General features: G+C 39.4%; 1 protein-coding gene across 6 annotated transcripts; it reads right to left on the reverse strand.

The window, feature by feature from the left end:
• Positions 1-903: 903 nt before the first annotated feature.
• LOC307031828 (butyrophilin subfamily 3 member A2-like) lies at positions 904-14,620 on the reverse strand. Of its 6 annotated transcripts, none has more exons than XM_079669281.1 (10): positions 14,385-14,619; positions 13,541-13,643; positions 12,256-12,513; positions 10,839-11,132; positions 10,603-10,734; positions 10,272-10,438; positions 6,597-6,659; positions 6,143-6,214; positions 2,827-2,937; positions 904-2,665 (listed from the first exon to the last, which is right to left on the reverse strand). In XM_079669281.1, exons 2-10 carry the CDS (start codon positions 13,635-13,637, stop codon positions 2,507-2,509), a joined length of 1,353 nt encoding a protein of 450 aa, XP_079525407.1. In that variant the 5' UTR covers positions 13,638-13,643; positions 14,385-14,619; the 3' UTR covers positions 904-2,506. The 6 variants fall into 6 exon arrangements, with proteins under 6 accessions (XP_079525407.1, XP_079525406.1, XP_079525405.1 ...); XM_079669280.1 differs by having other exon boundaries at positions 6,597-6,653; positions 12,256-12,597; XM_079669279.1 differs by having other exon boundaries at positions 12,256-12,597.
• Positions 14,621-15,690: the final 1,070 nt, after the last annotated feature.

The following is a 15,690-nucleotide window of genomic DNA, read 5'->3' on the forward strand; positions in this document are numbered from 1 at the left end:
AGCATGGTTCTTACCAAACTTTAAGTATTTGAACTGGTCTCTGGAGGAATGTAAGGGGAGTTGGCAGGGGACTCTACCCGCATTATGAGGTACTATTTTCGGATACATTTTTATCACTTTTAACCCTTTTTTTTATGGTTCTCCAAAAAGTTAACAGACTTTTTCTGCCTCTGGAGGAAAGTGAGGGAAGTTGACATGTTCTCACTTTCACCCCTTTTCTATGGATGAATTGAAATACATTGCCTGGAGGATAGGACAGAGAGATGACAGACTCTCTGGGGTTGCCCTCTTGAGGCTGTGTAACGCATGCGCAGTTAGTCTGTGTCGACCTGGAGCATGAGGTCCACTGTTCGTTAATGGCTCTGTATTGGTGTTATGCACGTTGATTGAATAAACCAAGTTAACAGAAGATAAACGTCGCGTTTATTTGTAGTAGACTAACAGTGTGGATTTAAAATGTATTTTCCATCATGTCATAATGCTTTTTGTCTGTTCTACACATCAAGACGTAAAGTTGTGTTTCTCACATGTGAGTTTTTGGCCTCAGCCTCTAATATTAACCCCACCACTGACACGTATTTCCTTCCATGACACGCGTCTGAGCTACAAGGCGTTTCATTAGTGAGCCACAAAGGAAGAGACCACTCCTCTTCTTCTTTTTATATTTCAGTGTGAGGTTCACTCAGTCAGCAGCCAGACACCATGGAGGCCATAGGGCTCTGCATCACACTGTGTGAGTACTGAGTCTTCATCTGCTGTTTTTCATATCAAAGATGATATCATATAGGCTAAAGGAACATATGGTAGATTTGTGTCAATATTGCTTGATTTTATACGTTTTTTGTTACGACTGGAGCACACACAAAAATGTTAGGACCCAAATGCATGACTCCAGACAAAAGATGATTCAAAAAAAGGATTTACTTGAGGTGATATACAAGGTAATACAAAACTCTCAAAAGACTTCACAACTATATATATTCACGTTGTGTTGTGTTTGCAGCTGTTCACAGAGAGACGTGTCCCTCCTCGGATCACTCCCTTCACGTCCTCCTCGTCTTAAGGACTGTGTTCACCGTAGTGATGGTGGCTCTGCTGCTGCTGCTGGTGTGACTGCTGCATTGTGGGAAACTCAGGATTACACAGAAATAACTAATGTAAAAAGATCAGAGATAGTTTGGTCATCAACACAATGAACACCACGAGCCGAGGACATTATCACTTTCTTCTGCGTTTGATCTCTTCTTTTTCTCAGGTTGAGTGTGAGGTGTGTAACTTCTCTGTGTCTCATGATGGTACGAGCAGCAGCTGTTAGACTTTCTCACACTCAAGACTAAGTTAAAAACCACAGAGGTACTGACTGACGCATGCATTTATTTTAAAAGGCGAGCTGAGGGTATGTTGTTCTGAGTTTCATTTTAGACTTCAGATACTTTCAGCTTCTCAGACATGCCTGTATAAATAAATGAATATGTAAAGAGGCCTACAGGAGGATTTTTTAACGTATAGCATATAATATAATTGTGAGGTTTGAACGTGGTAATACCTGCTAAAGTTAAAAACCACAGAGGTACTGACTGACACATGCATTTATTTTTAAAGGCGAGCTGAGGGTATGTTGTTCTGAGTTTTATTTTAGATTCCACAGATACTGGTGATACTTTCAGTTTCTCAGACACAACCCACAGAACATTTTGTATGTAAATGGGGGTGGAAGAGGCTTTGTAGAAACAGCAAAACGTTTAGGGTTTTATTGGGTAACTGAAGGGGTCAACAACTCACAAATCAATTTACAAATACAAAATGGTAGTTTTAATATATTGTTAATTTAACTGACGGGACACGTATACAAAAACATATTTGAAAGTTGGTATTTCCAAAAGAAAATATCAAAACTGTAAATCAGCATCTGAACTTTTCAAATTAAAATACAATTTGAAATTGATTATATCTTCATAGCAGAAAGTATAGTGCTGTATTATAGTTTTGACGTACACAATGGCAACAATACATGATTCATAAGTTCTGTAATGATCGTTCATACATTTCAAATCCAGTAAACTCAAAACCTTTTATTTTGTTAATTTCCGTATTCTCACCTTTCATAAGAATGTTTTCACTGAAGAAAAGTATTTTTTTATAACAATATATAAAATAAAGATATGTTCACCACATTTTAAGATTTTTTTTTTTGAATGGTTGAAATACCAGAATAATAAAAGTGAAATGTTTGTTTGAGCATCACGACTGTCATGTTGTTCCTGATGTATGATGTGTATAATGTTGGAAATGTGCTAACTTCTCTTATGACTCTTTCCTGTTGGTGATAAGTCTGTTCAGAGACGTTGCACATCTTTTTCATGAGGCAGCGGACAAGAGCATCAAAAGTCGCAAATCTACTTTTGTTGCTATGCAGATGATGAGCAGGAGCTTATTTGCAACCTTTAATAAAAATAGAGTAAGATCAGCTGAAGGAAAATAATATGAGCAGAAAAGAAGGGGTTGGTTATTGTCTTTCAGGGGATTTCATACAGAGTTGATGTTGTATCACCCCCTTTTTGTTGCGGAGGCTGAACCACAGTATATCTCCAGAGCTCCAGGGCTTCAGATCCTCCCACACCAGGTCATTGGGAGGATAACAGGGATCAGTCATTGGTACCCAGATCTGTAAAATACAAGTTCACACTCATCAGACGGAATCATTAAATGATGAAAAAATTAAAACAATAAATACTATGTGTTTTTAGACCTGGAATATATTAAATTCAGTGTTGAAAAAAGAAGAGTATTACAAATCTTTCAACAAAGTTTTTTAATACAACTCACAGTGACAGTTTCTCCAGCCTTGAGTGTTAAAGACTTAGCAAATTTGTATTTGTTTTTCTTTTCTTTGTTGTTGACTTGCAGAGTTAACTTCAAATCCTTCAATTCTTTGACCTGCAAGAGATAAAATCCGGTTTTGGAGGGAGGACGAGAGACAGAAACCCTAATCTTTTAATATCACAGGTAAATCCTCTATGTTCCAACAAGTCCTCCAACTCATACGACCAAGTGGTCCGATTGTTCAAGCGCATAATACGTCCTATAATTACGTTTTAAAGTTTTCGCCCTCTAGTGCTCCCGTTGAATGCAAACGTTACAGATGGTCGTTTATTCACGAATAACCCTCTCTGTAAAATCCTAAATTGTTGGATAGTTTGGCCATTAAAACGCTTTTTTATTAGATTTCTAGCGAGAAGTGTATATTGTACTTTTAGATTCCACGTCCAGTGGATATGTAGGATCTATAGTTTGATAGATATTACGAGGATGATTTGAGGTATGCGGCAGTATTTCCGGTCTCAACGTTTTCATAATAAAACCAATGATCAAATGATTTAACAGTGATATCTGCAGTACTCATCAACTAAAAAACATCAGTTTATCCTTGTTAATTATACAATATCTATTAGTTTAAATTGTGTACAATGCTTTTGTGTTTTTACCATAGGTTTTTCTCTTTAGATTCTGAGAGACACCTTTCTTTTTTCAGAGGTTTTTTGATAGGCTAAAACATTGATTGATTTTGCCGCAATGCATGTTGAGATATGGTGTTTGTGCGATATGAAATCGGAAAAACATTTTTTTAAAATAAAATAATACTTTCTTCCGAGTGTTCTTGCTTTTCTCTTTGGAAGTCATCACATAACGGCATTCTAATACACGGTTCGGCTGCATTAAATATTACATATCTGCCGTAGATATTTATTTATAGAGCCCTGATCAGAAGACTTCTGGACAAACTTGAATAACTGCCGCCAAAACTGAATATGTGACGTGGATCATAAATATATCATCAATTAAACAACATCTTGCATTTATTTTTACACAATACGTCTCTTTGCAGTATCAACACTAATTCGGCTGACTTTTATATTTGATCCAATCGGTTATATTTACACCATAACGGGGCACAGCTGATAGAAAGGGAATCTTTTGTAGTTTTTAAAGATATTATTTACAGAACTACCTTTCCAACTCCTCAGGCAGTTGACTGTTACAGGTCTATACAGGTTCATGGTACAATGCATACGCTTCAAATCAAGAGACTGAAACTGTATTTTCCTTTACCGTTCTGTTTTAATTTTACAATAAAGTTAATAGTCGTATTATGTTTGATATTATTATGTTTTATTAACTACACCACTGGTATTTTAACCCGCGCCACCTTGTGGTTAAAGCACGTTATTTAATTTAGTTGTTGAATAAGTTTTATGTGATGAAAACATTTAAATATTAAGAGTAGCCTACATACAAAATTTAACATATCAAGTAGATACTGTAGTGATCTCTACAATAAAACAGTTTAGTGCAGGACGTCCAAAGATATTAACAGGAGGATGTGAACAACAGACCAACTAATAAGGCTTTATTTAAACATTAAAGAATACTTTAAGTTAAGGTCTTCTTTTGAATAAGAAAAAAACGTTGGGGTTATCCACAGATAAATATGAAGTCTGACAAAGTACTTAAAGTCCAATATATTGCACAGTTTATTTTGGCCCTCGACAATCACCTTCCCTGAATTTGAGTCAGGTGTAACTAAAGTCTGATTAAAGGGTTGTTTATATTTCACATCATTAATCAGAATCTGCAAAGTAACTAAAATAAATGTGGAGTTAAAAATACCAGGTTAACCTCTGAATTGTAGTGGAGTAGAACAAAGTAGTACATGGTGCTGTAACAAAAACATTTCCCAATTTGGTATCAATAAAGTATATCTTATCTTAAGATGATCGATGGCTACTGCCATATTTGCAAAATGTGCCTCTGAACCTTGACAAGTAAATGGTAAATGGACTGTACTTATATAGCGCTTTATCCAGTCTTTAAGACCCCTCAAAGAGCTTTACATACTACATGTCATTCACCCATTCACACCCATTCATACAGAGCAGTGTACCTTACTCTAGGACCTAACATTCACACACATTCACACACCGTTGGCCATGCCATCGGGAGCAACTCAGGGTTAAGTATCTTGCCCAAGGATACATTGACATGTTGACTGCATGGGCTGGGATCGAACCCACAACCTTCTGGTTGAAAGACGACCACACTCCCTCACAGCCACAGTCGCCCAAGTGCATGTTTCTGGCTTATCAATGAACAACAGGAGGGGTCACAGACATAAGACCAGCTGTTAAATAAAGCTCTTCTGACCTTAGGTGTCATGTGGGTATATGAATTCACCCATTTATTAATTATATGTTTTAAATGTGATAACACCACTGTGTTTCGTATCCCCTAAACCTCCAGGGTGTAAACAGTTTAATACTGGCAACGTCTAATTGGGGGAAATACGAAAACGTCTTATAAATAGACGTGCCATAGAACATGTTGCAAAACACACAATAGACAGCATGTGTAGTTCCGGGGGGGGGGGGGGGGGAGGGGGTGCAGTGTCTAAATTCCGAAAAAACTATTTGTTTCTCCGAATCGAAGGTTAAACACACAAAAGCATTCTACACAATTTCAACTAATCAGTGTAATTAACAAAGATAAACTGATGTTTTTTAATGGATGAGTAATGCAGATATCACTGTGTAATCATTTGACAGTGAGGGGAATATATCCGGTTTTATTATGAAAACTTCGAGACCGGAAAAACTGTTTTCACCCACGCTAACTTTACATGGAAGCTGCATAGACGTTATACTGACGAGACCTCAAATCATCTTCGTAATATCCATCAAACTATAGATCCTACACATCAACTGGACGTGGATCTTAAAAGTACAATATACACTTCACGCTAGAAATCTAATCAAAAATCATTTTAATGGCCAAACTATTGTACAATTTAGGATTTTCCAGAGAGGGTTATTTGTGAATAAACGTCCCTCCGGAGCGTTTGCAATGAACGGGCCGGAAGCATGTTGTTTCTTACACGACCACTCGAGCACCTCGAGCGGTCGTGTAAGAAACAACATACACTTTAAAGCGTGTCTCTGGGTCGTAATAAGGGCATAAACAATCGGCCTATATGGTCGTTTTTTGTAGGAGGACAGGCTGCTATGTTCATAGAGGGGGAAATAGCACATACAAATATTGTTCACACTTAAAGTACTTATACAGAGGTCATCCACCCAAACCACATTACCTCAGTGGAAGTGTTTGTGAGGCGGATATTTTCACGTCGTTGGTCGACCTCAATATTAAATCCGGTGTTTGCCTAAGAGAGAAACAAAACACACAGTCATTTTCTTCTCAAACTGAGATTTAAAGAGTGATAAAGACATTTTAACTTAATTTGAATGAATATAACATCCTGGTCTGGATTAAAACTAGTTCCTGTTCTGCATCATATTTTCTTTCAAAGGAACAATAAATACTTTTACTACCTTACAGTTGAACTCGAGAAACAAAACACACCAGTCATTTAGCTTAGTTTAGTAAGTAATATATATGTGTGTGTGTGTGTGTGTGTGTGTGTGTGTGTGTGTGTGTGTGTGTGTGTGTGTGTGTGTGTGTGTGTGTGTGTGTGTGTGTGTGTGTGTGTGTGTGTGTGTGTGTGTGTGTGTGTGTGTGTGTGTGTGTTGAGCCTTGCTCTCCACCTCTTCCTTTATGTCCTTCAGTTTGTTCTCAGCTTCCTCTCTTCTGCTCTTCTCATCCTGGAGCTGAGTTGTAAAGAGAGATAAAGACATTTGAACTTTATTTAGTTTACATTATATCATGGTCTAAGTGAAAACTAAATAAATATGCTCACAGTGTCACTTTCAGTTTGAGTTGTTTGGTGTCTCAGATTTTCTCTCATGGACAAAGACAGATGTTAGGTTCAATTACAATCAGAGAGATGATTCAGAAAAATACATTCAGCTGTTTGTTTTATTTGTGATGTGAGAAGTTCTATATGATTCAAGACTCTTTAACTGCACAAAAACAAATTAATATGATACCTGTTTTATGGCATCTGGGTAAGACTGGGTCTATATATACAGGACTGTCTCAGACAATTAGAATATTGTGATAAAGTTCTTTATTTTCTGTAATGCAATTAAAAAAACAAAAATGTCATACATTCTGGATTCATTACAAATCAACTGAAATATTGCAAGCCTTTTATTATTTTAATATTGCTGATTGTGGCATACAGCTTAAGAAAACTCAAAAATCCTATCTCAAAAAATTAGAATAGTTCCTCAGACCAAGTAAAAAAAAAAGATTTATAACAGCAAAACACAATCAAACATTTGAAAATGTCCATTAATGCACTCAGTACTTGGTTGGGAATCCTTTTGCACGGATTACTGCATCAATGCGGCGTGGCATGGAGGCAATCAGCCTGTGGCATTGCTGAGGTGTTATGGATGCCCAGGATGCTTCAATAGCGGCCTTTAGCTCATTAGCATTGTTGGGTCTGGTGTCTTTCAGCTTCTTCTTCACAATACCCCACATATTCTCTATGGGGTTCAGGTCAGGGGAATTTGCAGGCCAATCGAGGACAGTAATGCCATGGTCAGTACACCAGTTACTGGTGGTTTTGGCACTGTGGGCAGGTGCCAGATCATGCTGGAAAATGAATTCCTCATCTCCATAGAGCTTTTCAGCAGACGGAAGCATGTAGTGCTCTAAAATCTCTTGGTACACAGCTGCATTTACTCTGGGCTTGATGAAACACAGTGGACCAACACCAGCAGCTGACATGGCTCCCCAAACCATCGCTGACTGTGGGAACTTCACACTGGATTTCAAGCAACTTGGATTTTGCTCCTCTCCAGCCTTTCTCCAGACTCTGGCGCCTTGACTTCCAAATGAAATACAAAACTTGCTTTCGTCTGAAAAGAGGACTTTGGACCACTGTGCAACTGTCCAGTGCTTCTTTTCCTTAGCCCAAGTCAGACGCCTCTTCCGTTGTCTTGAGTTCAGAAGTGGCTTGACCATGGGAATACGGCTATTGTAGCCCATTTCCCGGACACGTCTGTGAACAGTGACTTTTGATACCTGGACTCCAGCTTCAGTCCACTGTCTTTGAAGCTCCCCCAAATTCTGGAAGCGACTCTTCTTCACAATGCTGTTAAGGCTGCGGTCATCTCTCTTGGTTGTGCAGCGTTTCCTGCCACATTTCCCCCTTCCAACAGACTTTTTGTGGATGTGCTTTGAAACTGCACTCTGTGAACAGCTTGCTCTTTGAGAAATTTCTTTTTGTGTCTTACCCTCCTGATGGAGGGTGTCAATGACGGTCCTCTGGACAGCAGTCAGATCAGCAGTCTTCCCCATACTTGTGATTTAGTTTACTGAACCAAGCTGAGTGTTTTTCAAGGCTCAGGAAACCCTTGCAGGTGTTTCGAGTTAATTAGACGATTCAAGTGATTCGTTGAACACCCTACTAGTATACTTTTTCATGATATTCTAATATTTAGAGATAGGATATTTGAGTTTTCTTAAGCTGTATGCCATAATCAGCAATATTAAAATAATAAAAGGCTTGCAATATTTCAGTTGATTTGTAATGAATCCAGAATGTATGACATTTTTGTTTTTTTAATTGCATTACAGAAAATAAAGAACTTTATCACAATATTCTAATTTTCTGAGACAGTCCTGTATATACATTCACTCCTTAGCTGCATATAATCAGCTCATCACGGGCGTTCTCTTTAACCGATTACATTTCACCTCAATCTCCAGCAGACAATCACCGTGCTGGAGCCACACTTTAAAATGGTTCTCCTCTCTCCTGCAGTCAGCTGTGATTTCAGGTGTTAATACTGCTGCCTCCTCCCCATCCACCTCCTTTCATCATATCCAGGAGAGCTAATCCAAAGACCTCATAAACCAACACAGTCTCACTCCCTGAACGTCCAGGAGCAACGCTTGGTCAGGGTCCCGTGCAGTTGTGACGCGCCGAGGCTCCTTCAGCTTCATAAAGGGACGGAAAGAGCTTTCAACTGATTGCAATGTATTCCCAGCGGCGGTATTTGACGCTCAGGGAAGCACCGCATCGGTCCATGTCGGCGGCAGTTAAAGGCAATGTGAGCGTCCATTCCCATTGGATAACGGAGGATTTTACACCCGGAAGTAAGTATTCTCCTTACTGTCGATTAATTTTACAGTGATATCTGCACTACTCATCAACTCAAAAACACCAGATTACCTTTGTTAATTACACAACATTGATTGGTTTAAATTGTGTGCAATGCTTTTGTATTTTTCCCCCTTCGATTCGGAGAAACAAATATTTGTTCAGAGTTTAGGATGGCCGAAGACACTACACTACCCAGAGTCCTCAGCTATCGTTCCGCGTTGATCGACAAACCCCGTGATTAGTCCTCAAGCTCTGTGTGCCACGCTCACAGGTACAGATCAGAACCCAATAGCACGACACAGATACAAGCAGTGTTCAGAAATGTTCAGTTTAATCAGGTAAGGGACAGGCAGTGTCAAAACCAGCAAATCCAGCAGTAAGGCAAACAAATCCGAAAGGGCAGGGAGGGAAGTCGAGTTCCGAATACAGGTAGGCAAGTATGGAGTCAGATTTGGGTCAATATTCTAGCGCGCAAAACAAGCTACTCACGAGCGGAAAATGTGCTTTTACACGAGCATAAAATGACCCTCGTGCGCAGATTAAACCCCTGCGAGCGGCTATGCGCTCGCTCGTGGGAGTGTCAGCCTCTCTGAAACTTTGGGGCGGAGCCACTGAACTTTGATTGACAGCTGCCAGGAAGCCCGGAGTTGCCAGGTTTGATAAATGCCTGAACTACCAAGAGCCGAGGAGTGACAGCAGCAATGATCAGTTGGATGAGATTGAATGGTAAAGTTGTCCATTCAAAACTATTATATTCGTAAAGTGTACAGCTAATGTGTGATATATACGATTTCAGGATGGGGGTCTAATCATCAAAGACTTAAACAAAATGAAGTCTCTCGTGATTGAAATGACACAAAGTCTTGCTTTGGTAAACAAAGAAACAGACAAAGACTGCAAACATGGAGATAACCAATCTTGGATTTATGCTAATATAAATGTAGATACCTGTATATTGCAGATAACAATATAATCAAAATAATGTAGGGTTCACCCCTCAGTGAACTAGGACACCTAAAACGTTCACATATTGACAGTTGTTTTATCTTACTAGAACTAGACTAGAGATCTCAACAGACTCAGCTAGTCATGGAGTCCAACAACAGATCCTGTCTCAATGTTAATAATTTGTATGCTTAGATCAATCTTGACCTCAGTCAGTTTATCTCCATTTACCAAAGTGGTGTCCTGTTTCTTTACTTACCTGTTTGCTCTCTTCTTCTCCTTTATCCTTCAGAGTCTCACAGTTGGCACAGAGTCTCACAGTTGGCACAGTTTCAGGTGTCGTAAGCTTCCCTTTTTCTTCGTCAGTGGAAATCTGATCTTTTGTTTTATTAATTTTAAAGCATTCTGAAGGGTTTCTTATGGTATCTGTGTGAAACAAGACCAACGTATTTAAGACATGTATTTATCTAAAATACTTAGATTGTGATCAATTTAACTTTAATCAACACAACTGAAACATATCACTTAACCCTAAACCAATTGAGTATAATTTGACAAATTAAAAGTAATGAAATGAACAAGTCACTTACTGAATATGTTTTGTCTCCGCTTCCACAAAAAGAAGAAAGAAACCGCCAACATTAACAGAATGCAAACTGCCAAACTGACAGCCAGTCCAATATTGACGGAAGAAGAACTGGACTGGAGCTTAAAGAAATCATCTGAAATGATAAAACACAGAACATCACAGCATTTATGTAAACATGGACATCAGCCATTGGAGACTAAAGCAGTGGTTGTTTAAAACAATTTATATTTAGTCTACCTGAAATGCTGAAGTGTGTCTGTGTGATGTGGTTGGTGTTGCGGTGCTGGACTCTGCAGGTGAAGCTGCTGCTGGGTCTCTTCTCCACAGTCACTCTGCTGCTGACAGTATAGAGGTCATCAGGACCTCTGACTGTCTCTGGAGGTCCAGCAGAGAGGAGCTTTCCCTCAGCGTCCAGCCACAACACCTCAGGCTCCGGATACCAGCCTGCAGACTCACACTGCAGCACCACTCCTCCGCTCTGACCGTCCAGCCCTGATAAACTGATGACAGGCGGAGAGGCAGGACTGGATGCTGAAAACAAAAGGAAGACGAGTATTATTTGATATCTGATAGCAGGTGAGGAGATGCCACAGAAACAGACATTATTGTTACAATCCTCGAGAAATGTACAGCCTAATTTCTATTTCTATCCAGCTCCTCATGTAAGAGTCCAATGGGCTCGTCACTGTGAGATGGACCGAGTCACCCTACATCTGAAACAGTCCTGTTGCTGGCTCCAAAATGGTGGAACAACTTCCACATATCAAAATCAAGATAGCAGAAAGTCTACACGCTTTTTTCTTTTGAAACACGTAACTATAATCCGATACTCTTATCTTCAAACTCTCACTAGAACATGCAGTAGGCTAAGGCAAACAAAATAAACGACAGTATTACATATTTAGAGTGTCTGAAAACACGGAGATACTATAACTACAATCCTTTCCTAGAGGTGAAAGTAGGGACTTGGTAAAACATGCACCCTGAACACATACATTGAGGTGAAAGCATTTGATAAAGCTTATAGTTAGGGCTGATTAGATTCAGCCCCTAGTTTTGCTGATATAGGCTTAGTTTGTCGGGGGACATCTTACTTCTTCCTTCTCTCTGTCTATACCTGTGTACTCTCATGTTCCGATTAACCCAGCTTCCCCAAATTTCTTTCTTTTTGGTGTCTATATACGCCGGGATCCAGAGTCATGGATGATCCTGCGGTCCTGTGTCATGGATTGCGAGTCCTGGATCTTGAGTCGTGGCTGCGGTCCTGGATCATAAGTCCTGGATGGATATCCTCGTGGATTCATCTTCTTATTATACACACATGCATTTCAAAACATTTGGACTACCTATGTTGCAAATGTATTATCTTTTCAATTTACACACGGCATCTATTGCACGTCTGTCCGTCCTGGGAGAGGGATCCCTCCTCTGTTGCTCTCCCTGAGGTTTCTCCCATTTTTCCCTTTAAACTGTGGGGTTTTCTCTGGAAGTTTTTCCTTGTACGATGTGAGGGTCTAAGGACAGAGGGTGTCGTATTGTCATACTGATATTCTGTACAAACTGTGAAGTCCACTGAGACAAATGTAACATTTGTGATATTGGGCTATATAAATAAACATTGATTGATTGATTGATTGATACATTGCTCACTTACCACAAACTAGTTGAACGAAAGCTTGCCGGTCCAGTTCTGGAATGAAACATCTGTATTTCCCCTGATCGGAGAGTTGTACGTTGGAGAGTTTCAGGGAAATATTTCCGTTCTTCAGCTCATCGGTGAACATTGAACTTCTTCCCTTGAATAATTCATGTTTTTTATCCACCATCTCGTGACCAAGCCGCATCACATGGACGAATCTGGGGTCCATGTCGGGCCTCGTCCACTCCAACGTGAAATCGGCAACATTTAGCACTGGCACCAAATAACACGGCAAAATTATGTCACCGCCAAGGTTTGCTATTACTGGCTGAGGTGAGCCAGTCAGCTGAGACTCACCTGCGAAGATAAAGGAAGTAAAAACGTTCTCTTCCAATTAAGGTTAGAAATAAACAAAGATCAATCATTGTGTATGTATTTGTACTTGAATCAAAACATAATTAGGTGTTATTATTAACATGCGTGATAGATAGAAATCACACGGGCATACATGATGGTAGCTCGAGTGGTCTCCCCACACTATTGACTTATCATAGACATACGTTTGGCGCCTTTGGGAAAATAAATCCATATATTGGAAATCAAGAAGCCTTACAGACTTTTGAACCTCTAGGCTCTGTATTCAGGATTTCGAAAGTCTTGGCGTTGGACTGTAGACTAATCAATGAGGATTTCACAAGTTGTGGCTGGTCGCAGGCCTATACAGAGCAGTCTCAGTAGATATATAATTGTGGCAGCGAGGTGTGGTTAGGGCGCCAGCTGCTGGAGCGATGGGAGTGGCTCAGCCGGAGACAGCTGATCTGAATCAGGTAAATATGCTCTCAGTAAAAAGCATGCTGGTAACCTGATACTGGTCTCTTGCAGTAGACTGGGTCCTGAGAGGAAGACCGTCACTCTCCCGGCCACCTCCAGAAATATAGGAGCGGACCGGTGCTCATGTGTACCCCTTTTTGTGCTCAGTTGGAAATTAACCCTGCTTGTTTTCCCACCAACCTTTTTCCATCTTTCATTTTGTATCCCTATCGTGAGCTGGAACATTTACAATAATATATAAAAAATAAAAAATAAAAAAATAATATATAAAAAATATTTGCGAGTAGATTAGTAAATTTGCAGTGATGAGGCCGGAGCCTAGATGCCAAATCGAACTATAAGATCCTGCTAATAAACATTTCAAACGTGAGTTGTCTGACTGAACTGAATATTTGCCCAATAATGCCAAACATACATTCCCCCATCCTCTTTCAAATTGTCTTTTGAGGCTTGTATTTGTGTGAATTACCTCTACAGTGGTGTGTTAGGAGAAGAAGGAAAACCAAAACACTGAGAGCTCTGAGATGAGTTTTAAGGGGCTTTCCGTCTGCGTGGAAAAGCATCATGGAGCGCTGGAAATGAACAGAGAAAAGAGAACAGTGTGAACTTCCAGGTGAAAACATATTGTAAATAGTTAAAACTTGGAAAAATGCTGATAGTCATTTCAATTTGGCCATTAGTGCTGGAAGCTCCAATAAATGAAAAATAAAACTTTGCTGGCATCTTCTGTGCTCTGCTTATAATTACACACATGCAATGTTTCCTCATATTATGAACTCTGTTTCAAACACAGCCTACTCAAAGCTTCGCTTTTCTGTCATTTATACCTCTGTGGAAATAAATCAATACACCAATATTAAGAGAGTCAAGTCATTATGTATCTGTTTTAGCAACGTTCAGCAAAGAAATCACATTACAATTTCACTAAAGTAGACTAAAGCAAACCAAAGTGCATTGAAATATATTTCCTTCATTTGTTGAATATCTTAGTAACAGTAGGGTTAGTCCAATATCTCCGGTACATTTTCAGACTCTGTCGACAATAACCGGTTTTTGCTATGACCAACAGTTGATCTGTAAGTACGGCTAAAGGTTAACAATTCATGAAACATTTCAGAACTGTAGAAATCATAAATCAGTAACACAGTTTGAATCTGGATGCAGCTTTCACTTCGACACAAACATATTAAACATGTTTTGTTATATGTTCTAATCTGAAGTTGTGGCTGAGAGCACAACTCAAAATGCAGACACACTTTTTTCTCCAAAGTTTAAATCTATTTTAGATCCAATGTTAGACCAAGACCACTTACCTGTTGAGTGTTGCGAGGTCAAAGTCAGTAAATCATTAACAGGCTCCAGCAGTGTATCAGGAAATTTAAATAACACCTAATTAATTTGCTCCACTGAGTTTCTTAGTCGTCAATATTTAGTTTAGTTTTTTCAGAGTCTCTGTAACAGCAAGAGACATTTCTTCCAGAGCTTTGTAATATATTCAAGTACAGTTAAAATGTATCCACCCTATTGTTATCTGAGTGTTTGAGCGTCTCGGTCCATCCTATCTGAACTTTGGACTCACTTATCAGGTTATAAATCATACACTGCAATGAAATAAGTTCCAGGCGAATATCAGCTTATTTTTATTCTGGTAACAATTGAAAGGCAATTCTCTATTAAGGAGGATGACCTTGATCTTTTAGGGCAGGGGGCGGGACTTCTCCTTTTTAGAACATCTGTCAGACTTTATTGTATTGTGTGTGATTGAGAAATCACGCAAACAATGGCAGGATGTTTGTATATCTGAATAAATCTCCATCAGATAATAAACTCTGACCTCAATGTTTTTCAATGTACAGCAGTATGCATGGCCCTGCAGCCTGTGATGCAGAAAACCAGCAGGAGAAATGGGTCTGAAGTTGAAAAACAAAAACAACTCAGGGTTTCATAAAAGAAAGAACACTTGAGTGCATCAAATCTCTGATTGAGCGATGAGGACACAGCAGGATATTTAAGAATCTCTGCAGAAGTCCTGACTGCAGGCCTCTCTCTCTTGCTCTCTCTCCCTCTCTCTCTCTCTCTCTCTCTCTCTCTCTCTCTCTCTCTCTCTCTCTCTCTCTCTCTCTCTCTCTCTCTCTCTCTCTATCATAATCGTTTTTGTTTGTCTGTTCTACACATCAAGATGTAAACTTGTCTTTCTCACATATGAGTTTTTGGCCTCAGCCTCTAATATTAACCCCACCACTGACACGTATTTTCTTCCATGACACGCGTCTGAGCTACAAGGTGTTTCATTAGTGAGCCACACAGGAAGAGACCACCCCTCTTCTTCTTTTTGTATTTCAGTGTGAGGTTCACTCAGTCAGCAGCCAGACGCCATGGAGGCCACAGCGCTCTGCATCACACTGTGTGAGTACTGAGTCCTCATCTGCTGATTTTCAGATAAAGATTATACTAGATCATATTAGCTAAAGGAACATATGGAGCTAGATTTGTGTCAATATTGCTTTATTTTATACGTTTTTTACACATCTTTCATGAATAGTTTCTGATTTTACAAGTCCTTTATATAATTTTTGGAGGTCTTTAAACATTTACACACGGGTTATTGATCTGTCCAAA

Source organism: Notothenia rossii (assembly GCF_949606895.1).
Source record: "Notothenia rossii genome assembly, chromosome: 3".
Classification (NCBI taxonomy): Eukaryota; Metazoa; Chordata; class Actinopteri; order Perciformes; family Nototheniidae; genus Notothenia; species Notothenia rossii.

Bases quoted from the DNA above. Each gene is read 5' to 3' on its own strand.
- LOC307031828 (XM_079669279.1), bottom strand. From the start codon at position 13,637: ATGATGCTTTTCCACGCAGACGGAAAGCCCCTTAAAACTCATCTCAGA. The intron at 10,735-10,838 runs GTAGACTAAATA...TTATCATTTCAG, and splicing joins GACACACTTCAGCATTTCAG to ATGATTTCTTTAAGCTCCAG. The intron at 2,938-6,142 runs GTAATGTGGTTT...TATCTCTTGCAG, and splicing joins TCACAAACACTTCCACTGAG to GTCAAAGAATTGAAGGATTT.